At 37.8% G+C, this 25150-nt stretch overlaps 1 protein-coding gene across 1 annotated transcript in view; it reads right to left on the reverse strand.

The window, feature by feature from the left end:
- Bmp5 (bone morphogenetic protein 5) overlaps nucleotides 1-25150 on the reverse strand; it is a 120741-nt gene that overhangs the window by 21698 nt on the left and 73893 nt on the right. The window contains exon 4 of the mRNA XM_005347610.2: nucleotides 6447-6641. Within this exon, the coding sequence (XP_005347667.1) occupies nucleotides 6447-6641 (195 nt within the window). The remainder of the gene's footprint in view (nucleotides 1-6446; nucleotides 6642-25150) is intronic.

Here is a 25150-nt window from a genome sequence, read left to right on the forward strand (position 1 = left end):
TATAGATATAGATATAGATATAGATATAGATAGATATAGATATAGATATAGATATAGATATAGATATAGATATAGATATAGATATAGATATAGATGGATGTACAGTTTAAATGAAGTTAAGAAACTTGGGCTGAAAATGCTCCTCAATTGCCATAGACTGTCTAATAAAAACTGCAATACCACTCATAAGAAATTCTCTCTTGAGTTATTGGTCAGTACAATTTGCCCTTGGTTGCCTCCCAGAGGTTGAAGGTAGATTCTTGATGCTGATGTACTACACACATAGGACCCAGAACTCTGAGGATCCAAGCTGGCTCTGACCAGAAAGCCACCTCCCTGGAGATTGTTTTCATAGTCCAGGACAGTGCTGAGTAAGCTGCCAATGGCAGAAAGTATCATTAGTCCTACCCAGCTCTAAAATCTATGGGCTACAACAACCTAAGGATGAGTTATTCTCAAACATGCAATAATGGCACTTATACATTGGCAGTAACCAATAGTTGTCCAATGGGACTTAAGATCTATTCAACAAAAGAGAAACTACACCTGGTCCTGAAAACTTAGTCAACTATGCAGGGTTACTGAGCATGAATATTAAGAGGAGAGCCCCAATACCACAAATTTACTAAACTAGCATACTTCCCAACTACATGCTAAACACTTTCCTTATACACATAGACAAGAGTAACTCTGAAGCCTCACCAAAGAAGCTTCTCTTTGCAAAAGACCTAGACCATTATAACTTGTCACAATGCAGAGAACAACTGATCATTGCCCAGCATAACTCATACATGTAAAGCTCAGGAAACACTGCAGAAGAAGGGGCAGAAGAATTGTAATAGCCCGAGAACTAAGGAATCTAATGTGTGATTGTCTCCTAGAATAGCAGAAAAGCTTCACCTAGGATGCTTGTTTAGCTGTCTCACTCAGACTTGAACAAGGACAACAATAGACATGCTGACATGGAGTATGGAATCTCTCACAAGCCTTCCACCCCCAAACAAAGTTCTCTGGGTAACTAAGGAATGCTGAAAGTAGAAATATATTCCCCTAGGGATGAGCTGCCTAATTGCTTACCCAATACCAAGTGATGATGCCCCAAATCACATACATGCCAACAACACTAAATGGACTCAGGAAATTGTATTTATATATTCTTGTGTGTGTGTGCATATGTGTGTGTGTGTGTGTGTGTGTGTGTTTGTAACAGTAACAATTAAAGAAGAGGAAGCCAGGAATTTGAGAGGGAGTGGAAAAGATATATAGGATATATAGGAAGACTGGGAGGAAGGAAAAAGAAATAAGGGAAATGGTATATTTTAATAAATAAAAACTATAAAAATTAAAAATGAAGTCATAATAAAATTACTAATTAGTTCTGGTGCCAGTAAACACTACAAAAGTAAGCTAACTTACTTCAAAGATATGCATGTATTATAATATATCTCTGATTTACCTTTAATGTTAGTAGCAATGAGAAAATAATGTCTAACATTGAAAATATTAAGTATTTGTACAAATTTTCATGACCAATTTCTAGAAAAAAAGGTGAAAATAATTTAATTTTGTTTAAAATATCATCGTCTTTGACTTTAAATAATGAAAATGCAATAAAATAGGAGGTGGTTTTTAAAAAGTGGGAGAATGAAACCCTAAGATTACAAAAGCTTTCATGTTCTGAAAGGCAAAGTTAAAGATAGGTGACCTGAATGTAAAAGGAATGATAATCTACCAAAGTAAGGCAAAAAACTCCTTATGTGTATTAACAATGTTTTCATTTAAGAGGTATCAGAGGCAGATAATATACAAAAGGTAGATGTATAATTGATAGATAAATGGTAGATAGATAGGTGTGGATATCTATATGTAGAACATGTGTGTGTGTGTGTGTGTGTGAGAGAGAGAGAGAGATCCAAAATAGAACTTAACACTTAAGCATGACAACAGTTTACATGAACTATACGATGAAAATTCTCCGTCTCAGAGCAAAGAGATTTTTAGCTTTCTTTTTCTTAGCTTTCAAAAAGAAAAGAGTAAGTGAACAACAACTGGAGAATTAAAACCAAAAAAAATGATTTATTCACAGAAAATAATAAATTTTGAGCCTAAGGAAGCTCAAAATAGACTATTCAATAAAGTGAATTTGGTGAGTTCTTAAGGATAATTTTTGATGAACCAGTAAAGAGAGACAAGCCACACTCAGTAAATTACCAACTTGAATAAATAAAACCTGACCCAGAGGGGTTGCCACTATTTGTACATACAAAGATATTTGTACTTTACTGGTATAAATTTGTGGCACAAAACATTAGCCAATAAATTCATAGCTACCTGGCATCTTCCCTTGATTCTGTTTACTCAAGCATCCCTGTAACCATACAAATGTCATCTGCGCCTTAGAGGCTGTTGACATAAAATTTTATCTACAAACTGTAGATTCCAACTCTCTGCTAGACCTTTCTAAACAAAAGCTTCCTAAATGTCCCCCACTCACTATTTCTACTTCCTGTCTCTGTCTTGTTTCCATACTTACAAACTGAGTCAATAGGATTAACAGTCACCTGGTGGTCATAGCCAAAACTACACAACTAGTAAGAGATATAGTCAGTATTAAATAATAGACAATAGAAACCAAAAATGTGTCAATAAAGAAGCAGAGCTCGCTAATGGCATATTAGATGTGCCAGAGAATTTGCTTGAAAAAGGATTCTAAAGCATTCCATTATTCACAGAATAATCAGTTCTTAACATTAATTTCTGTAGGAATCATCTAGATTAGAACCATTTTCCTATATGTAGCGTTGTGGGGTTTTCAGTACAGTATTTATTTTAGAGACCTCACTTGAAAACAGGCAAAATGTTCGTTAAAACTGATGTGATTACAGTTACAAATTCAATAGGCCATTTTGTATCAAGAGGTCAATTATGAAGGGCCTAGAATTTTTCAATTATGAGAATATATTCTCTGGGTTCTGCTATGGCTCAGGAGGTAACCTTTTTTTTTTCTATTGTGGGTTCTGATTTTTTTTCCCCTCCCAGAAATTGGATTTAATGTACCTAAGACTTTTAAGTTTCTCAATAAAGAAAAAAATCTCTATAAAAAAAAACTGATGTGATTAACTACACTAATTCCAGTATGATTTAAAAACTCCGCAACACTTTACAAGAATCGGGTCATTCTGTTAGGAAGATGACTAAATCACTTCTAAAATAAACAAAACATATCGTTTGTGTAGTTTTACTGATAATACGTTATAAAGTACTCTGGATGGTTTAATTGATTCTATTTCCTTGTTTGGACTGATACGTTTCAAGAGGCATGGGTTTCCATTGTATACATTAGACAAGAGGTAATGTTTATTTGATTTGAGAATAAGTGCAGAATGTTTGCATTAGGATTAACTACGTGAGAGAACTACCCTGAGAAGCTATCAAGTCTTCAGGCAGGACCACCACATGACCAGACCCACTTGCAAGGGTCCTTAGTATTAAGCATGTAATAAAATGTCTTCTAGGAGTTCTGGTGTGAGCTGATATGTGGCATTTTTCCTGTGAGCTTCCACAGACTTTTAATACTCTGCTGTTTTGAGTACTTTATGTAACTCTTGAAACAACATCATGGTCCATGGCTTCTTTGAAAACCTTGTCAATCTAAAGTCATTGTATCTTCAAGGGTAGCTGGTTTAAAACTTGGCTAATGCCTTTTCTTTCTTCCTCTACTGCCCAAACTTAAAAAAAAAATTCATTGAGTGTGATCAATGTGACACTGTCAATGTCTCCTATAGGATTAAAGCTCAATCTTCTTTTTGAAGGAACTGAGATAGGGACAAACTCCACAAACAGTCTGGAAGCAATGGGCCTACAAATATTCATTTGAACAAGAAAGTTGGTTTTCCAGAAACAAGCAACATGTTGCTTTGTTTAGTAAGTAATTGGTGGACTCCTATTTTGTGGTAGCCACTCTTCTAGACTCTCCCTAGGATTATGTATGGGACAGAAATCACTGAAAAGTCATAAGGAAGGAATCTTATTTTATTTCCTCCCCTTCCTTCCCCTTTTTCCCTCCCTCTCTTCATTCCTTCTTTTTATCTTTTCTCTTTCCCTCTCTCCTCCTCCTTCATTTTTATGTTTCTGCAGGGTCCCTAGATAACTCAGATTGACTTGGAATTCTGGATTTCCTAGCCTCAGCCTTCTGAGTAATGGGATTAAGTGAGTGCACCACCACGTACAATATAGAAGTCCTTGAAACAGGAAAAAAGTGGAGTAAAATAGTCAAAATGACTACACCTGGATTCTCCGATGTCTTATGCCTTTCCAGACTTCCAGTACTTTAGGAGACGCGTTAAAAACTTCAATTTGACAAACCTCTATCATTGCTCTTTCTTAAACCTGCCTCCACCAGGGAGCCCTTGTTCCATCGTTTATTATGAAAGCCTGATACTATTAAGGCATCTATTATTTATATTTGGATAACTTTACATTTTGCCTGGCATTTCAAGCCCCCCAACTATCAAGAGTTCTGTTTATATTGCCCTTCCCTTTCCTTCAGTCCCGCCTTTTAGCCCAACTCCTAGGAGGCTTTTCCCGTCTGCTTGATTATTACCTACTGAAAGGTTAAGTCTCACAGAAAACTAGCTACTTTCTTATTATCAAAATATGAACTAGCTTCAAAACCATCTACCACATATTTCACAGAGATGCTTGCCAAGGACCAACTCTGCAAAGGGAAATATCAGTCTATATTACAATAAGCAAATGCACTAAATGTGTTGGGAAACTGGCGAAAAGGCTCCTAGTTTTGGCTCCACGTGTTTTATTCATCTATGGTTATAGAAGCACATTTGTTACTTTGTGGTCAAGAAGAGAAGATAAATAGAGCAGGCCCAGAGGGAAAAGGACTTTGATGATTCCGGTTGCTGGAACCTTCTGCCAGAGTAATTATAAACTTGAACAATCAGGGCATGCCTGTGCTTTCTGTTTTCCAGTTTCCTCGGAAATTGTTTACTATTCTACTCAAAGTTTAGAAAAGCCCTCTCTTGACGCAAAGTGCTACATGAAATTAAAAACATTTCAGTCAAATTCAGAAACCTCCTAGCTGAAATATATGTATATATATATATTTTATATATATATATATATATACATATATATCTTTGACAAGCTAATATTTGCAAGGAAAAGGGAGACTTAGAAGGTTATTTTTCTCCATTTTCATATTCAGAGACTATAACTTTTTGCCAAACTAAATATTTTGTGAGTATCTTTAACAAAGTAGCATAAAACTACCATTATTCTTCAATGAAACTTTATTTGAAAGCTTCATTTTTATGTACCATTTAATTTAGTATAATGTAGTGCCATATATAACCCTCTCCTATTGCTTCTGTTTCTCGATTTACCAGGTAACCTGGCAACTACATTTTAAGAAGGTGAATGAATTCCACCTTTTGAGAATTTCAGGTTCTAGGAGATTTGTTACTTTGAAGTAACCTCAAAAAAATGAAGCTTTAAAAAAAATAATTGCAAAGGTTATTTGAAATTAGATTTCTAATTTACTGAAATACTGCTAGTGAATCTCATTGGCTCACCCTTTGTGCCTAGCAAAGTACGGGACATATGGTGCCTGTTAAGAGAACCACATACGTCGTTATCAGTAAACAATTTTTTACTAAGTTGAGAAGTGCTAGGATTAGTAAAGGTCCAAATTTATTTTTTATAGATGAAAACAGATTCTTGCAGGGATGTAGACATCAACTTTATACTTGTATCTAGACTAACCAAGGTCCTTCTCAGCATGAAGCATGCAGTTAAATCTCTGGCCATTACACACTTTCTAGTTAGAGACTCCTTTATCTCTTTTTCCAACCAAAAGGAGAATAAACTAAAATCAAAGTAGACTGATTTCGACTGTACGTTTGTAATATTTTTTTCTGAAAAGTTTTATGTGTACGTGTGACTGGATAGTTCAGATATCAGTCCACCAGACAATAAGGAAAATCCAAACACACCCTGATTCTCTGACAGTCTTCCCTGTTCCTATTTTCTAGAAAGATTCTGGGCTGCGTGATTCACACCCAAATACTAAAGAAAGAACTGTATGCTGAATTCACCTGGTTCATCATTCCTTGGGGAAGTTAGCCTGTAAGATATGTCATTTCGTTTGGGCTACACTTTGTTGACTTAGCCATTTCAGAGCTTTATGACTGCCAGCTTGACTTTAATTTGAATGGAATCTTTCAACACATGAAGGCAGGTCATAGTTATTTTTAAATGAATTACTGAGTGATTCACTGGTGAAGCATTCTGGGGATGCTAGAGACATCATTAGGTGATTTAATATACCAAATGAAGGTATATGCAGCTGGCAAATTTATTGTGGCAACTTGACTTGCAACACATGAGCCAATAATCCTCCAAGCACAACTGTCACTCTCATTTTGTCTTACCTCCAGCCGTGGACATCCTGGAGGTGTCCTGATGAGAGCTGGATTTATTGCGGTTTGGATTTTTCCGTTTGTTGGCTGCTCGCACAGATCGAAGAAGTACCTCACTTGCCTTGAAGAAGGCCACCATGAAAGGCTGTTTTGACTGAGGTCCATGTCTTCCCACAAGACCAGCAGATTTTACATTAATGCTGCGTCCTAGGACATAATATATAAATATTTGGTTTGTGAGAAAGAAATAAAGAATTGTGGATGCGTTCTGCAGTAAAGGATAAAAAGAGAAAAATATTTAAGCATTATCAGAATGTTTTCTTTATAGATCAAGATTCTTATAAACCTTGATATTTATGATTAAAGATAAATATCCAGGCATATTTATTTATTTGTCTTATTATGCTACCACAGTGTAGAACACATGGAAGTACACTAGGCTACATCCCATGTCTGCTCTCATTCACTTATACTTTCTCAGACAATAAGAAATAGATTTGCTTAACCATCAGACTTGAAATATTCACATGAAATAGAGGTTTCAAAGCCAACTTGGAGCTTTTCTGCAGTTTCCAACATGTAGCCAGAAGTTTCTTTTCTGCCTGGTTCTGCAGCCATTCAGTCCCAAATAAACACACAGAGTCTTATATTAATTACAAACAGTTTGGCCTCTTAGCTCAATCTTGTCACTAACTAGCTCTTACAACTTAAATTAACCCATAATTCTTATCTACGTTTAGCCACGTAGCTTGGTACCTTTTCTCAGTCGGGCATTCTTATCTTGCTTCCTCTGTGTCTGGATGATGACACATCTCTGCCTTTCCTCTTCCCAGAATTCTCTAGTTTGGTTGTCCCACCTATACTTCCTTCCTGGCTACTGGCCAATCAGCGTTTTAGTAAACCCATATGAGTGATAAATCTTTACAGTGTATAAGAGCATTATCGTACAGTATTTCCCTTTTTTTTGTTCTTTTCAAAGCAAGAACCCTGAATCTAATCTGCTTTGTTTAGCATTTTTCTTGGCCATTATCCATAACAACTTGTAGTCAATATGTAAACAAAGACAAACATCCATAATTCATTTTGGGGGGAGGGATGCAGCTATAGTTTTCCAGGTTACTATCTGCTTATTGGGAGCACTGGTAATCTTTGAGGGACCCAAAGTAAAATTAGGATTATGGTCAAATCCTGACTTGAATATTTTGTGAGGCTGGATCATCTCTGCCAGAAGTCTTGAATCTATTCTGGATGCAGAACTCAGAAGAAACTACAACAGAGGGACTATGAGACATTGAATCATCTCAGCCATACACGCCTTTCAGAGATTTTTCAGGGTGTCTTCCTCGATCAAACCTGATTTTTCTTAACACAGAATGAATCCACAGCCTCTCATTTCCTGTGGAAATAAAAGCAGAACCTCTTTCCCAAAGTAATATATCTTTTGAGTTAAGTTTTGAAGTCAAGATATATTTAAAATATATAGGTTGGTTTAATCCAGCAGCATTTATAGTCAAATGTTATTTAGCAGATGCCATTCCTTCCCCAGCAGTCAAACAATTCAAAGACAATACAATAACATACAGTATCCAGACTCTCTGTGTATTTTCCATCTTTAGGGGCTTTTTTTTTACTCTTTTACTTTTACTTTTTAATTTTTTTGTTTGTTTTTTGAGACAGAATTTTTCTATGTATCTTTGGTTATCCTGGAACTCACTCTGTAGACCAGGCTGGCCTTGAATTTACAGAGATCCATCCACCTCTGCCTCCCAAGTACTGGGATTAAAGATATGCAGCACCATGCCCAGCTACTGTATTTCTTTTTTAAAGGACTTTCTCCCAAACTTACAAATATTTTAAATACACTGTAAATCAATTAGGGGTTTCTTTTTCCCATCTGAATCTGTCTTTACTGTATATCTCTGTCTTTTTCTGAGCATGTGAGTCTTTAATCTGCTAAACAGCATGGCTAGGATTAAAGCTGTGGCTTTGGTGATTGGTTCCACCCCATTCCTTACTTTCTGAGAGTTTAGCTTTACTGCAGAGGTACTGGTGGGAACCATGTTTATTGCTACAACTCTGTGGAGTTTCAAGGTTCATGCTACCACCAAGAAGTTGCCATTGGTTGCTCATAAACACCATTGAAATGTTTGGTGGCAGAACCTCATAAAAGACCTGCAAGATTTTTACCACTAACACTGAGTCAGGATGCCTCTCTTAAAGGAGACATGCCTCTGTTTGCCACTAGCAAACTTAGCCTACCCAAGTCAATGGTGCTATTAAGAAGCCATGCTTGACTTCATTCTTTTGTGTCTAGAATCCCTTCCCAAGCTCTCTCAGGTTTTATATGGATATAGTTGCCAAATGTTAGGTGCCATTTATAGACAGAAGTTTATGTCCCACCTGGTCCTGCAACCGTTCAGTCCCAAATAAACACACTGGGACTTATATTAATTACAAACTGTTTAGCCTTTTAGCTCAGGGTTATTACTAATTAGCTCTTACAACTTAAATTAACACATAATTCTTTTCTTTCTTTCTTTCTTTTTTTTTTTGGATTTTCGAGACAGGGTTTCTCCATAGCTTTTGGTTCCTGTCCTAGAACTAGCTTTTGTAGACCAGGCTGGCCTCAAACTCACAGAGATCTGCCTGCCTCTGCCTCCCGAGTGCTGGGATTAAAGGCTTGTGCCACCACCACCCGGCTAACACATAATTCTTATCCATGTTTAGCCATGTGGCTTGGTAACTTTTCTCAGTAAGGCATTCTCATCTTGCTTCCTCTGTGTCTTACTGATGACTGCATCTCTGTCTTTCCTCTCCCAGAATTTTTCTAGTCTGTTTGTCCCTCCTATACTCCCTGTCTGGCTACTGACCAATCAGTGTTTTATTAAACATATGTGAGTGACAAATCTTTACAGTGTACAAGAGCATTATCCTACAATATATAATTTTTCTATAAATGATAAAAATTGAATGCCTAAAGGGTATCTCTACTTTTTCCAGATAGTTTCAGCCTTTCTCATATTAAGTCACTACTGACAGCTTTTCTCCCATTTACTTCTGGCCATGTCAGTAAACTTTACAAAGTTGTTTGCTCTATTTAAACATTCTTTATGTCATCCTGAGAGACTTTTCCTGGGAATGCAGGTCTGTCATGAACTCCATGCTCATTGAAAAACATTGTGAAACAAACATGAAAATACCCAAATTCCACTCCCCATGAGTTTCCACAAACTGAAAGTTGACTGAGAAGATTTCAGGAGACTCAAGTGGAGGCTGGTAAGTCTGCAAAAAGGGAAGGAAGTCCTAAGTAAGCTCATAGACTCACATTTGATGTGCATTTATTTTGTCTTAGAGCCTTCTTAATCTATACATGTGGTTGTATGACAAAAAAAAGAGAGAGAGAAACCAGAGTACGTTGTAAGTCAGAATGTCCTGGGCTCTTGAAACTTGGGTGTCTTAAAGTGCCTTTCCCATGGATGGAGTAGCGATATTAATAATCATACCAATATGTTTGGAGAACTTCCTCTGAAAAAGGTATATAATTTTCTGGGTGCTTCCTCTACATTACTTAATATGATTCCACAAACACTATAGTAATTAGGTACTACTGTGCTCCCAATTTAAAGTAATTGTCACTTTAAATTAGATGTTTATATAATGTGTAATTAAATACATATATATATATATACTATACAAGGCCTATTATATATTATATACATAAAGAAAACCATTGGTTGCTTTCTAGTTCCATGGAAATCACCCAAAGGAGGCAAGCTATTTAGTATTTTGCTGTAACTTTACTTAGAAATTACTCAGGCTTATTGAAGTTACTATTCTAGATATGAAGTTACTTACAGATCCTGTAAGAGTAATATATAACATGGTTTGAAATGCGTGCATGATTGACTCTGGCTTGTCCCCTGAGAAATGTGCATGTTTTCTTAAAATATTTATTCAGTAAAGACTATGAAGCAACCTCAGTCCACTACAAGACCTAACCAACCATAGAAGAAAGAAAGGCGAAACAAGTCCCTAAAATGGCATCAATGGCATTTAACCAAATAAGCCCTTGTTCTTAACAAAGTGTATTTTGGCAGCAGAACCAGTTTTGTATGCACATGAGTTGTGCAGAGAGACTTCTCTACCATCAGAAAACGAGAGTGTGTTGCAAGAGTTCACGCAGCTGTTGTGAGAGAGACAGAGGTCCTTCACATATGGCGATGCTAGCTTTTAAAAGAAAGTTCGCACCAATCCAAGCTGCATGGGTATCTTCAACAATGGACCTATAACAGAGAAAAGTTGTCTACAAGAAGGAAAATGGACATCTGCCTCACAAGCCCCTCTGCGTTCAGTCCTACCAGGAAAAGGACTTACAAATAACCCAAGCAGTAAACCTTAAACAAATAAGCATACACGTTTTCCTTTCAAATGCAAACTTATGGTGGCTCTGTGCCAGAGTGTATATACTTCTTAGAAAAACTTTATCATTGGCATAAATGAAAGAGGCAGTTTGATTTGTGGTTAGAGCAGTTTCCATTTTACTTCCACTGTAACAAATGTATTAATTCAGCTCAGACTTCCTCCTTCTGGCAGCCCTTGTGCTGTAAAAAGAGAAATTAGGAGTTCCAGCCAAATACCATACCTTGAACTGACCCACTTCAATACATAAACACTTTTACAACGTGTTTATTCAGGTGTAGCCCTTGAAATCGGTTTAAGAGTTTCCAGCGACAGAGAGCTCGGCAAAAGAAAAGAAAATGAGAACTGAGAAACTTAACTGCTGTGGAATAGAAGAACTGGCAATCTGTTCTTCATTTTTTTTGTCCTGTTTTGAAATATAACATAAAAAAGTATTTGTTGAAACTTTTACTTTGATATTTTAACGAAGTGTTAATTTAACAGTAGCTAGACTCTACTTGTATACATTGAGACTACAGAGACCATTTTTAATATATGATCTTTCTGATTCTGAAATAGGTTACTGTAAGGACTTCACGGTGGTAAAATTGGTTTTTCTGTTCATTACGATACACATTGACTTTTATCGCGAAATAAGCACTGAACTCAAAGCTCCAAGTTTCCTACAGTTTGCAACATTTCTTTTTTTTTATTCCAAAGCTTCTCAGTATCTTTATTTTTAGTTATCGAGAAATAACACTGTTCTAAAGAATCACATTCTGAAACTTGTAAAGATGTGAATTACAAATAAGAGTTTCTTGAGATTTGCCAAGAAAGATATTGTGCAGAAAGCAGTACCCCTTCAAATCAACGTGAAATCCTTTTCAAAATTACTTTAGATATTACTGAATTTATTCTTGGCATTTCACTTCAGCATTGAAGCAACTACTAAGATTTTGTAAATTCATGCTTGCTCAGTTATTCTTTGTCTTAAACTACAATATAAAAGCATTGTCTACTTTATCTACTTCTGTAGACAAAATATGCCTACATTGATTATGTTGGTTAAACTTTTTGGATGACGGATCAGCTGTTTTCATTCAAAGTGCCCACAGGCCCTTAAAATATAGTGTATGTAAAAAAGACTGTGAAATTTTTTTAAATATACTGAATAATTTTTCATTTTAAATGTAAAATATGAACACTGATTGCTCTTTGGACTGATGAGGGAGGGGGGCTTGGTCGGGGGAGGGGGAGAGAAATGGGAGGTGGTGGCGGGGAGGAGGCAGAAATCTTGAATAAATAAATAAATTTTTTTTAAAAAAAAAGAATTACCAGAACTTTTGAGACTATAATTAGTAACAGGTTGCCCAGTCAGAAGTTCATATGCATAGCTTGTATAAGTCTCTAATTCTTCATTTATACTCCAATGAGCATAAAATGAAATGTTGAATGAAGGTCTTTGAAAAGAAGTACTGGGTATATAAATGTTAATTATTATTTTCTATAGCTACCATTTTATTCATAAATCACCATCCTTCAAAAAAATGTAAAATATCTGTCAGGTATTGGACATGTGAAATAGATGCCCTAAACCATTTTAAGAAAACTGTGTTTGTATATTATCAATGGTCTTCAAAGATGACCTTGTATTTTAGTTATTTCCAAGTTAGAAAAATAAACACAGTGACAGAAAAATGTAATGGAAATTAAAACTGGATGTGATATTAAATGTGAATTAATCTAAGAGCAGTAAAGGCTTTAGCCTGAATCTACACTTAAGCATTTTACGACTCACACATATCTTGGCATAGCTAGAACTTAGTAGTCCAGTCCAGCAGGGATACATTTGAAAAAACTGGCAGCCTACAGTGTGGGGAAATAGTTTATCAACTACACATACAATAGAGTAATTATTGAATAAAAAATATTCAAAATACATTAAAAATTCAAAAAATAGGTATCAAGGTAACAAATAACCCAATTAAAATTAGGATAAAGATCTAAACAGAGAAAACTCAAAAAAAATGAATTCAAATTGCTAAGAAACAAAATAATGTTCAACAACATATAAAATGCAAATCATAACTATTTGAGATTCTATCTTACACTTGACAGAATGGCTAAGATCAATGAACAAGCGACAGCTCATGCTGAGGAGGATGTGAAGTAAGGGGAACACTCATCCATTGTTGGGAGTGCAGACTTGTACAGCCACAATGGAAATCAGTGTGGTGATTCCTCAGGAAGATGAGAATCATCTACCTTAAGATCCAGCTGTACCACTCTTGGGCATATACCCAAAGGACACTTCCTCCCACCACAGAGACACTTCTCACCCATTTCATTGCTGCTCTATTCATAAGAGCCAGAAACTGAAAACAAACTAGATGTCCCTCACAAATGAGTGAATACAGAAAATATGGTACATTTACACAATGGCGTATTAATCAGCCATTTTTTTAAAAAAAAATGAAATCATGACATTTTCAGGTAAATGGATGGAACCAGAAAAACTCATCCTGAGTAAGATAGTCCAGAACCAGAAAGGCAATTACGATATGAATTCGGTCTGTTAAATCAATGGTAGCCAAGCTACAATCCATAGAACTACAGAGGTTCAGTATAGAGTAAGGGAGTAGGGAAGACAGACAGATAACTGTCTCTAGGATGGGGAGGATGGGGAGACCCACAGCCACAGACATACGAGAGAGAGAGAGAGAGAGAGAGAGAGAGAGAGAGAGAGAGAGAGAGAGAGAGAGAGATCTTAGAAAACTCATCATCCCTAAAAGGATATCTCCATCAAATCCCTCCCTCCAGAACTCAGGGATCCTCACAGAAGAGGAGCCAAAAAGAGTGCAAAATCAGAGGGATGGAGGACCCCAGAGAAACAAGGCCTTCTAAATCAACATGATCCATTCACACTAACTCACAGAGACTGAAGCAGCATGCACAGGACCAGCATGGTCTGTACCAATTAGGATACTAGAACTGAAAAGAGATGTGGGTACAAATCCCCACCCTTAACCCAGAAGCCATCTCTAATTGATAACCTCTCGTAAATGAAAATTTAGTTTCTCCAAGGAGACTCATTGGGGAAACAAACTACTCTTAAGTGTCAGCTACATGCCCAGCAAGAGATGGCCAACGAAAAATGAACTCAGCAGCATCTTTGGGGGCTTTTCATCTCATAATGTCATGTCAGAACTTTTCCTTGTTGTTGTTGTTGCTCTATTTAATTTCAACTGTTTTTCATTGTATTTATATATTTTTCTTCTCTCGTTTTACTCTACAGTGTATATACGGCTTCCAGTTTTGTGGGATTCCTTAGTGTGGAAATGAGTGGGCCTCTGTTTCTCATGCCTTCTCTTGGACTTTCTCACTTCTGTTTGCTTGTTTTGTCACATTCCAGTGTTTTAGCTTTTGTTTTATCCTACGTTATGTGTTGTTTTATTTTATTTTTATCCCTTAGAAGTCTGTTTATTTCCTAATTAGAGACAGAAAGGAGGTGAATCTGGATAGGAGGGGAAGTGGGGGAAAATGGAGAAGAAAACATATTTAGATATATTATGTGAGAAAAAAACACCTATTTCCAATAAAGGAAATGATGACCTACTTTGAGCAAGGCACCAAAGATTATTTTAAAGAGTAGTGACTTTTGAATCTGTAAGTAGAGTTATTTCTAGCTCTAATACAATCATTTCATCTCTAACTCTAGAAACAAAAAGAATTCAAAGAAAATATAGCAAGCCTTTTAAAACCAAGTTTCTGTAACATGTTGGGAGCTAGGGCTACTACGGAACTTGGTTAGCAGAGTCACACTGGTGAAAATGTATTCTCCCTGTAAGAATACTTCTATAATGGGTCAGGATGGCAACAACAGAACAAGGTCTAAGCTAAGTCATCTGTATCAGCATCAGCAGAGACTTCTGAGAATGGGAGAAGTTCTCTGGATGGTTACTAGACCAGCAACCAGAAGACATTAGAGGTACTAATGCAAGAAATAATGCAAGAGAAAACAGCTCCCTTGAAAAATGCCCATGTCTTAATGCTATGTACTGGGAAGGGGCAAGGATGCAGTGGGAGGATAACAGGAGGCGAAGAACTTTCTTTCGAGGAGTTGCTCAAGTTTAGATACGCATGTATTCTCCCACGCGAATGAGGAGGAGGGTAGAGAAGGGAAGAGGGTGGAAGGCTCTTTGAAGGATGGCAGCATTCCAGTGACCTCACGGGTGACTGCTGGAAACAAAGGAATGTCATTTCTGGAGAATAAGCTCAGTGGAAGTTCAATGGAATACTTGAGTTCTGTACAATAATTAATTTAAAAAGGAAGTATAAGGGCCTAGAATTTGATATTGACATAGGTATTGTCCTTTTGCCTGTAGAATTAAGAATATCCACTCAACTTTTGAATGCAAAAAAAGTCATCCTTTTTTACCTTAAAATTGTTGTGAAAGTACCAGGTATTAAAAAGAAAAAAAGGAGAGATTCTTTAGTGGATACCTGGGCAATTTCTCATTCCTTATTAACTACAGTGTGGGTAAAAACAGGATTGAGGTGTCTTCTAAAGAAAGAATCATTGCTTTCAACCAGGAATCATTAGGAAAATAGATTAGACAGAACTCCGCTCTACTAAATCTTGTTATAACTGAGAATGGATATTTCAGTTTCTATCACTCTGACATCATTGATTTGAGCAAGTACTGGGAACAGCGTTAAGGCAAATTCACTATGAATACAACCGAGACTATTTCAAATTTACAGTAGCAGAGAAGGGAGAATACTATAGCAAAGACATATCCTAAACTTACGGGCTTGTGTTTCTAGATAATTCCTTCTGGAAAAATGTAAAGTGTAAAATCATTAATTCTTTTAAAAACAGGGCTAATTGAAGACACTCTGACCGGAAACTTCTGAGTCATGCTGATACACTGCTAAGGGTTTTCACATCAGCAGATTCCGTTTCCCTGTAGGGCACACAATCTGAAAGGTATTCACCTGAGAAGTTGATATCACCCTAAGACAGTAGCATGAATTCCCAAGTGCCTTCTCCCTAGAAACCTATTGCTGCTGACTGTTTAACCCAGAACACCTGCGAGAGAATACGTTCCAATTAACTTCCCTTCCTTTGAAGCAAGACATACAGCACCCTTCCCAGAGGATTTCACAGAAAGCAAACCCATCCCGTTTTCCATCAATATATCTACTTGATCTCAGTTATGTTCAGCCTGTGGTTAAGACTGATCCTAGTACATATAAATCATGGAATCAGGAACTCTAGAATACACTGGGATTTTGCCCGTTTTGGAAACCAACAATTTTAAATGTATAGAATTTTCTGCCTACCATATATACTAAATCATGCTTACATTACATTCTAAGGTATGTAATTGAGATATAATTTTATCTACTTGAATTTCAAACATACTTCAAGTAGTGTAGCCTTAAATTATGAGTCTTCTAATCTAGCTAGAGATTTCAACATAGATGAAATATGAATAGCTTTATGTAGAGCAGAAATGCAGGCCCACTCCAGATATCAGCATGTGAACTTCAAGTACTCCAAACATAATTGAACATGCCTGCTCAAACTTTAAGATGATTTAAACTGACTCATAAAGTCAAACATAAACAAATAAGGCTTAGATTTTAATTTTAATGATACTGTAACCTAAAAGGTAAGTGGTATTTTGAAAAGTTTTATGAACTTTAGAACGCAAGGTAAATTTTTTAAACAATTCTTTATAGTAATTTAAAAATTATAGTTAATAGATAAAACTTAAGAATCAATGTCTTTCCTGGAACTTTGTATTGTTATCTTTATAGTAGCATTTAAAGGAGAGTTTTTAAGCTAATCATTTTTCTTTGTGTTATATATTTACAGTTGTCTGATATCTTTTAAATGTGAAAAAAAACAAAAGATGGAATGAATGGATTGATATGCCCAAATAAGTGTAGAGCTCTGTGAGTGACAAATTAAGGTAAAATGACATTTGAGAGGGGCTGGAGAAATGACTTAGTAGTTTCTTTCTGTGTTACCAAAATTAGTATCTGCTTAACACCTATTGAACAAGCAAGACAACTGACTACTGCCTATAACTCTACTCTGAAGGGATCTGATTCACTTTTTGTCCTCTTTGCTTATACCTGTGCATGCACATATGTACACATGCATACATGGATTGTGCATACTTGCATTGACACAAGAGCACACACACATTATCAAAAAATTCAAAATAGAGAAGTATCAAAAATTATTCACAAGCATGTCCTGATACCCTGACATGTCCTGAGAACTGGGAACTGTCTGTAATGAAGAAATAACTTGGTGCTGTGCATGGTGGCATACACCTTTAATCCCAGGCCTCCAAGGAGATAGAGGCAGGCAGACTTTTGTGAGTCCAAATCCAGTCCTGTCTACATAGTGAGTTCCAGGACAACCAGAGATTAAACAGTGAGACCTTATGTCAAAAAAAGGAAAGAAAGAAAGAGGGAAGAAGGAAAAAAGGAAGGAAGGAAGGAAGGAAGGAAGGAAGGAAGGAAGGAAGGAAGGAAGGAAAGCAAAGATATGATGGGATGAAGATTGAGTATAGATATGAATAACTAACACTAAAGAACTTTGGAAAATGCTCTGTGGAAACCTATTACTATATAAACCTCCTAAAATCTACACACACACACACACATACACTTATGTGGAATATAAATGGAGCAATCTGGGCAATGCCTTCCTGTGACAAGACAGGCAATCAAATAAACATCCTTATGCCAAATATGTGTTACTTCTTTTGAGTTGCTGGTCAGTAAATTTTGGCCTCCCAAAAATTGCTCCCCGTAGATTGGCCCTCCTCAAAATTATCGAGTATTGCTATTTCTCTTGGTGACCCTCCAGCATTCGATGGGAAGACACCATTATCAAGAAACCAAATATTTGAAACATAGGCCATGAAGAAACCAAGCTGGTGCTGACCTGGATGTTCTATCCATTCCTCCTGGTTAACTTTTGATGGGCTGGAAGGCACTACGTGTGCTCTCAGCAGAGTTGGGTAATCAACAGGTTACCAACATCTAACCTTGGGAACTGTAATAACAAAGGACCTGATAAGATACGCCCACACACAGGGGGAAATAGTGGCATAACCTACACAATATCAGACCAGCCAAACTGCCAGCTTGGATGCGGGGTGGAGGCTCAGATATTTCCTCCTGTAGCTGAGGATTTATTTGTAATTGATGGCTGCTGGGGTTAAGGTAGTCAGTTTCCTGCAAGGGTGCAGCCTCTGACGGCCACCCAGGCTTCCGTGGTTGGTCCTACACCCATACAGACAACACTAAGTGAAATAAGTAGATTTATAAAAGTAGACAAGATTGCCAGGCAAAAAAATCGGGATCTTAAGGGTGGGGTGGGAGGGGAGTAAGGGGAGAAGGGGAGAAAAAAGTGAGAAGGGTAGGATGGGGAGAACTTGGGGCAACGGGATGATTGGGATACAGGAAGGTTGTATAGGGGAGCAGGGAAGCACATATCTTAATTAAGGGAGCCATCTTAGGGTTGGGAAGAGACTTGGACCTAGAGGGGCTTCCATGTGCCCAAGGCGAGGTCCCCAGTTAGTTCCTGGGGCAGCTGAGGATAGGGAACCTGAAATGATCCCATCCTATAGCCATACTGATGAATATTTTGCATATCACCATAGAACCTTCATCTGGCGATGGATGGAGATAGAGACAGAGATCCACACTGGAACACTGGACTGAGCTCCCAAAGTCCCAATGAGGAACAGAAGGAGGGAGAAGATGAGCAAGGAAGTCAGGACCAAGAGGGGTGCACCCACCCACGGAGACAGTGGGGCTGATCTATTGGGAGCTCACCAAGGCCAGCTGGATTGTGACTGAAAAAGCAGGGGATAAACCCGGACTCTCTGAATATGGCGGACAATGAGGGTTGCTGAGAAGCCAAGGACAATGGCACTGGGTTTTGATCCTACTTGTTGTTCTGGCTTTGTGGGGGCCTAGCCAGTTTGGATGTTCACCTTCCTAGACCAGGATGGAGGGGGGAGGACTTTGGACTTTCCACAGGGCAGGGAACCCTGACTGCTCTTCAGACTTGAGAGGGAGGGGGAGAGGAGTGGGGGGAGGGCGGGAGGAGTGGGAGGCTGGGAGGAGGCGGAAATTTTTTTCTTCTCAATAAAAATAAAATAAAATAAAATGCATTCAAATACTAAAAAAAAAACAAAATCAAAAAACCAGAGTACATAAAATTTAGAGGGAAAAGTGGTGGGGATGAAATGGTGGGAACTTGGAAGGGGAGAAAGGGGTATGGATCAAAACAAATTACACAAAATTAGAAAACAATAAAAGAAAATTCAAAAATGTATCTCTTATACAATATCTAGAGAATACCAACAACAAAAATAATAAACAAAAGAAATTATTACAGTCCACTGTAGTGGTGCTCAATTAGTATTTGGAAGGCTGAGGCAGAAGACCTACTATAAAGCCAGTATCAGGGCAGCAAGTGCTACAGAGAAAGCCCCTGTCTCAGATAACGACTACAAAATGTAGTTACAAAATAAAGTTGGGGGGGGAGGTTTGGAGGTAAACACAAAAAAAAAGATAGGAAAGGGTTAAAATAGCAATAATGTTGGTAGGAATACAAACTGATACAGCCACTCTAGACATCTATACAGAGATTCCTCAAAGATCTAAAAAGTAAATCTACTCTATATTGTAGCTATGCTACTACACTGTATATGCCCAAAGGGCTAGGCATCCTATTCCACGGGTGCTTTCTAAGCAATGTTAATTGCTGGTCTAGTCACAATATCTAGAAAATGGAAGTAACCTAAATGTCCTTAATAGATGAGTTTAATAGATGAAGTAAAACAGAGCATGGGAAGAGTGAACTAGAGATGGAGCTAGCAGGATCTGGGTGACAGGACTGGGCACAGGGAGTGCAGGAAAGGCCTTTAATTGAAGAAGGAGAAAGAAGTCAATACAGAAGCAGAGAGAGGAAGGAGGGATTAAAAAAAATCCTTAGGGAATCATTATTTTATATTTACCTAAAATTAATATATATATACCCATATATATGCATGTATATTAATAACATAATATAAATCACTTGAATGAAGTTATGCCATACCACTCATGTTGGCCATGTTTCCAAAGGCCATACTTTTATAAAAGAAAAGTACCAGGCATGAGAAACTTCCTTTCAATTTCTTGGTCTCCAAGAGACTCCAAAAAGTGGTATAAGCCAATTCTATTTCTCAAGGTTGCCTCCCTAGGTTGGAGGTATGTCTCTATTGCTAGAGATGCCTTAGGACCTAAGACTCAAAAGATTTGAAGTGAATCTGATTTGAAAGCCTCCTGTCTGAGGTTTCAATCTGTTTCAAAGTACCAGATGGTGCTATGCAAGTTGCCAAGGGAGGAAAGCATCAAAAGCCCTACCCACTGGTGGTGCCTATGAACCCCAATGATAACCAGACTGCCATGATATCCTGAAGGTGCAATAGTTGTACTCACATATTGACAGGAACCAACAGCTTTCTAATTGGACTTAAGGCCTGCTCAACAGAAGAGAAATCCTGCCTGAAAACCTAGCCAACTTCCTGGGATTAGTAAAGGCTTTGGATCTTAGAAGAACCTAGTACTGCCATTTTTCTAAAAGAGCATAATTCCTAACTAGATTCTAAATATTTATCCTCATGCCCTCAGATACGTGTGGCTCTCGCCCCTCATTAAAAGTAACTTCTTTTAATAGTAAACAGAGACCATTACAGAAAACTACAATTGACCATAATGCAGAGATCAACTGATTTGGGGGTGCCTAGACCCAGTGGATACATCTACCCTCATACACCAGTGAACACTGCACAACAACGGTAAGAGCCAAAAGACCAGAAATTCTGTGTGAGGCTGTGTCTGCTAGAAATTACAGAAAAGCTACAACCATGATACCTCAGCAATATGGCTGCCTAAGAAAGACCTGAACAAATACAATACTTATAGACATGCTATCATGGAGGGGGAATATAGCCAGGTTCCACCCAGGCAAGGAACTAAAGACTACTGTGGGCGAGGGAATTCGTCTGACCTGGGAATTAGGCCCTAGTTGATTTCCAATACCAACTGGTCATCCCTGAAATTGTATATATACAAGCAACATAAAACTGACACGCCAGGCTTTATTTGTATATTTAAACACACAATAATAATTAATAATAATAATAATGACCATGAATTTGAAAATGAGTGAGGGAAGGACATGAGGAGGTTTGGAGGTTTGGAGGGAGGGATTGCCAGAATCTGCACCGCTTTGATATTGACCTGGCAAAGAAGAAATTACACACATACACACACATACAGAACAGCTGGAATCATGAGTGTAAACAGAACTGCACTTTTGTTTCCTGTCCACCCAGACTTGAATAATCACACAGAATCTTTATTAATTAGAGCACTGTCTGAAGAATGGCTTTGACATATACCTACCTAGCTCTTACATCTTAAATTAACCCACTTCTATTAATCTATGTATCACAATAAGGCTGTGGCTTACAGGTAATGTTCTGGTATCTTTCTCCTTTGGCAGCTATATGGCGTCTCCTCAATTCCGTCTAAGCTCTCTCTATGTATCTCTGTTCAGATTTCCTGCCTGGCTTTACTCTTCTAAGTCTTTGCCTGAAACAGTTTTATTCATCAACCAATAAAAGCAGCACATATAAAGAAGGAGATTCCACATCATCATGCTGATGGAGATGTGATACACATCAGAACAGCTGGAATCAGGAGGATGTACATAGAGGTGGATATGTGATACACATCAGAACAGCTGGAATCAGGAGCACGTACATGCTGATGGAGATGTGATACACATCAGAACAGCTGGAATCAGGAGGATGTACATGCTGACAGAGATGTGTTACACATCAGAACAGCTGGAATCAGAACATGTACATGCTGATGGAGATGTGTTTCACATACAGAATGGCTGGAATCAGGAGCATGTACATGATGGTGGAGATGTTATACACATACAGAACAGCTGGAATCAGGAGCATGCACATGCTGAAGGAGATGCTCTAGTTTCCAGAAACTCACTGAATGTCTTATATAGAGCTGGACATGGAGACAGGTTTACTCTACACAGCTGAAGATGGAGGTGAGGCAGCTAACTCTCTGTGAAGGAGGAGTCTAAGGGAGTCATGGTCCCACAGTTACAAGAGACACGGAAGCTGCTGGGGATACTTTTGTATGGGCATTATTCTTTGCATGTGCTGTTCTCAGATAAAAGTTAACCATTCATCAACATCTGTACTTGAACTCATGGAAGGTCTTTCCATTCTCTCCCCAAACTCCCACCCAAGTCTGACCTGGAAAAGGGTTTGCCATTCTCTTCCCAGCTTCCTACCCAACATGACCTTGACATTCTCAAGAGTCTGAGACATTGGTGGGCTTAACATGGCCTTTCTCATGTCAACACTACTTATCCACACAGGGAAAGATACAGTCAGTCACCACAGGATACATGGTTGAAGGTGGTGGAGATGATATAATTTTATCTAATTAACTTTTTAATTAAAAAACAAATAGTTACAATTCCAAGTAATATAAAGTACTAAAAGAAACTCCTTTCCTCTGACTGGGCCACATGCAGGGTAGAGATGCATGAAGGTGAAAGCAGATCCACCAGGTTTCCTACTCTCTCCACACACTATGGTGCAGGAGAGTATCTGATGCCTTCATTTTGAGATGTGATGCGGGCTGGAAAAAGAAATGAATGTGTGTGGGCAGAAACATTGGCAAGTAACTGGGGCATGGCAGGAAACACAGTTCTTGAAAACCAACGCTCAGGAGACCCCAAGACAGGAAGGTCTGGGGGCAGAAAGGCTGAGAAGCACACAGGAGCAGAGCCAGAGGTCTGTGTCTAGGATAGAAGCCTTTCAGCAGATTCAAATATTTTACAGTCTGGGGGGCAGGGATGAGGTGGTAGAAAAACAGGTGTTCTCCTTCCATGAGCATCAGCCTAAAATGAGGGGTGCACAGCTCCTGCATAGTAAACCCAACAAGTGCTCTTTCCTTGGCCCCAGTTTTCATCTGATGGAAATATGGATCTCATACTAAACGGTACAGTTTATCTACACAAAAGCCCTTAGTTTTTAATAGCACTCTTCTTTATAGAGCCCTTATTCCCTGGGGCCCCATGAGCTTTGCAGACATCATCTGTCACATACCCCAGAAAGACCGGCGAGCATTTTGTCTTATAGCCCTCATTTATTTTAAGAAAGCAGAAACATTCTTTTCATAAAACCCTAAGAAGAATGAATTATTTTTAGTCTTTTTTCCAGTTATGTGACTTTTTATACTAAAAAAAAAAAACATTACACTGAGAAAATATTTTTCTTCAAAAGCATAGGAGATGTCAATAAAACTATGGTAAGCCACAGACTAGCAGGGACCTAAAAAGGTTTTAAAGCCTCTATATGTTGTGGCATCCAGACGGAAACACTTTTAAATTAAAATTTATTTTCAGATGTATCAACAGTAAGATTTGCTTAATACTTGGCACTTGGTTTACATGGGAACAATGGTCTTGGAAATTCACTCAATACAATGAAGGCAAAATTGTGTCTGAAGTAAGCATTTCTATGTACTTGTTTACCCAGAATTCTTTCTCACTGAGAACAGTAGAGTTCGTTAAAGATTTGACCTTAATTTTACATTCTATAAATGATGATAAGCTGCTTCTAGAGCCGTGAAAATAGATCAACAAAACATTTTAACACTGAGAAAAGAAGGATAAATAAAGAGCACTGACAGCAAATACCTAATATAATATTGTATAATGAGTATTCACATTTCCCCTCCCCAAATATTGCCTTAAGACATTTGGGGCCAGGTAGAGTGATGCATTCCTGTAATCTCAAATTCAGGGTTGAAGCAGGTAACCTGTTTTCAGTCTGAAGCCAGCCTGAGCTATACAGCAAGGCGCTTTATCCAGAACAAACAAGTACATGAACAGAAATATATTTAAAGGCCATTTCTTTATTGCCTTCATACATATAAAATAGAGAGATAGAAAGCATTCCTCTAAAATACAATTGCAAACCTTCATTAGCAACTTTCCTGTGTTCAGTCAGCTTAGCACTTCTAACCCTGAAATAAAAGCAGCAGCTGACCAGTACAGAAGCCAGGTATTTTACCGGTTTCCTTACAAGCATCACCATATCTCTTCCTCACAAAGCAATAGTTACAGATTTTAAAATGATTAAAATAAGACTCAAAGCATAGTCATAGTTGTTTTCCTAAAAAAATAATTTATTCTTTGAAGACTTTATGCATGTATACAAGGTATCTTGATTATACCCATCCTCTTCTCCCAGCCCCTCCAACTACCGCTGAATCATCTCATCCCATCTCCCTTCTAACTCCATGTCCTCGATTTACAGTTGATTATTAGCAATTCACTATTCTAATTTACCCGCTGAGTCCGATTAGTGCTAATCACATGCATATGATGGTATGCCAGCCGCTTGGACATGGGCATCCTACCAGCAGACACACCCCTAAAATGAAGTGGCTAACCCTTCACCCCTAAAATGAAGTGGCTAACCCTGCTCCAACAGCCACCAACTGTGAGTAGCCCTTGGCTATGGATGGGGAGAAGTTAAGATTTTTAACAATACTTGCAACCCAAAAGTCATATCGTTTTCCCTCTTGGTGCCAGGAATGTATTACAACTAGTGTTTTTCTCTCGGGTCTCTCCATATAAATACTGCCCTCCTTGTGAAAACAGAGTCTATCTTCACAGTCTATCAAGGGTACATGTAGCATAGCTGTCAACAAAATCATTTTTAATTCAGAAATAGCCAGTCCTGGAAAGGCAGATAATTCCCCCGAGTTTTTATTTCTCAAAATCCAAAATATCACTTTATAGAGAAAATAATATGCCCTTTTGTGGGCTATTTTATGTGAATTCCCTATCCTCATTCTCTAATCTAAATATTAATAGTCATGCTATTTTAATTTAAATATTAAAAGTCATGGTTGGCTTTTTGTTTGTCACTATTTTCAGTTTTCCCCTTAACTTTGTGAATCTACAGGCGCACTACACTTGAGAGCTCCTGACTGCTGGTGGGTTTTTTCCTTTTTTCTTCCCAGTGGGCATCTGTAAAGCACACAATGCCAGCAATGCAGTTAATTTATAACTAATTTTGGAAAAACAGGTATCATCAAGAAGTTAAACTCATGTGCAAAGACTAAAGAAAATACAGTTGTGTGACATCTTGCATAAGAATTCCGCAGTATTTGTGGCTATA

The sequence above is a fragment of the Microtus ochrogaster genome, chromosome 5 (genome assembly GCF_000317375.1).
Source record: "Microtus ochrogaster isolate Prairie Vole_2 chromosome 5, MicOch1.0, whole genome shotgun sequence".
Taxonomy (NCBI): domain Eukaryota; kingdom Metazoa; phylum Chordata; class Mammalia; order Rodentia; family Cricetidae; genus Microtus; species Microtus ochrogaster.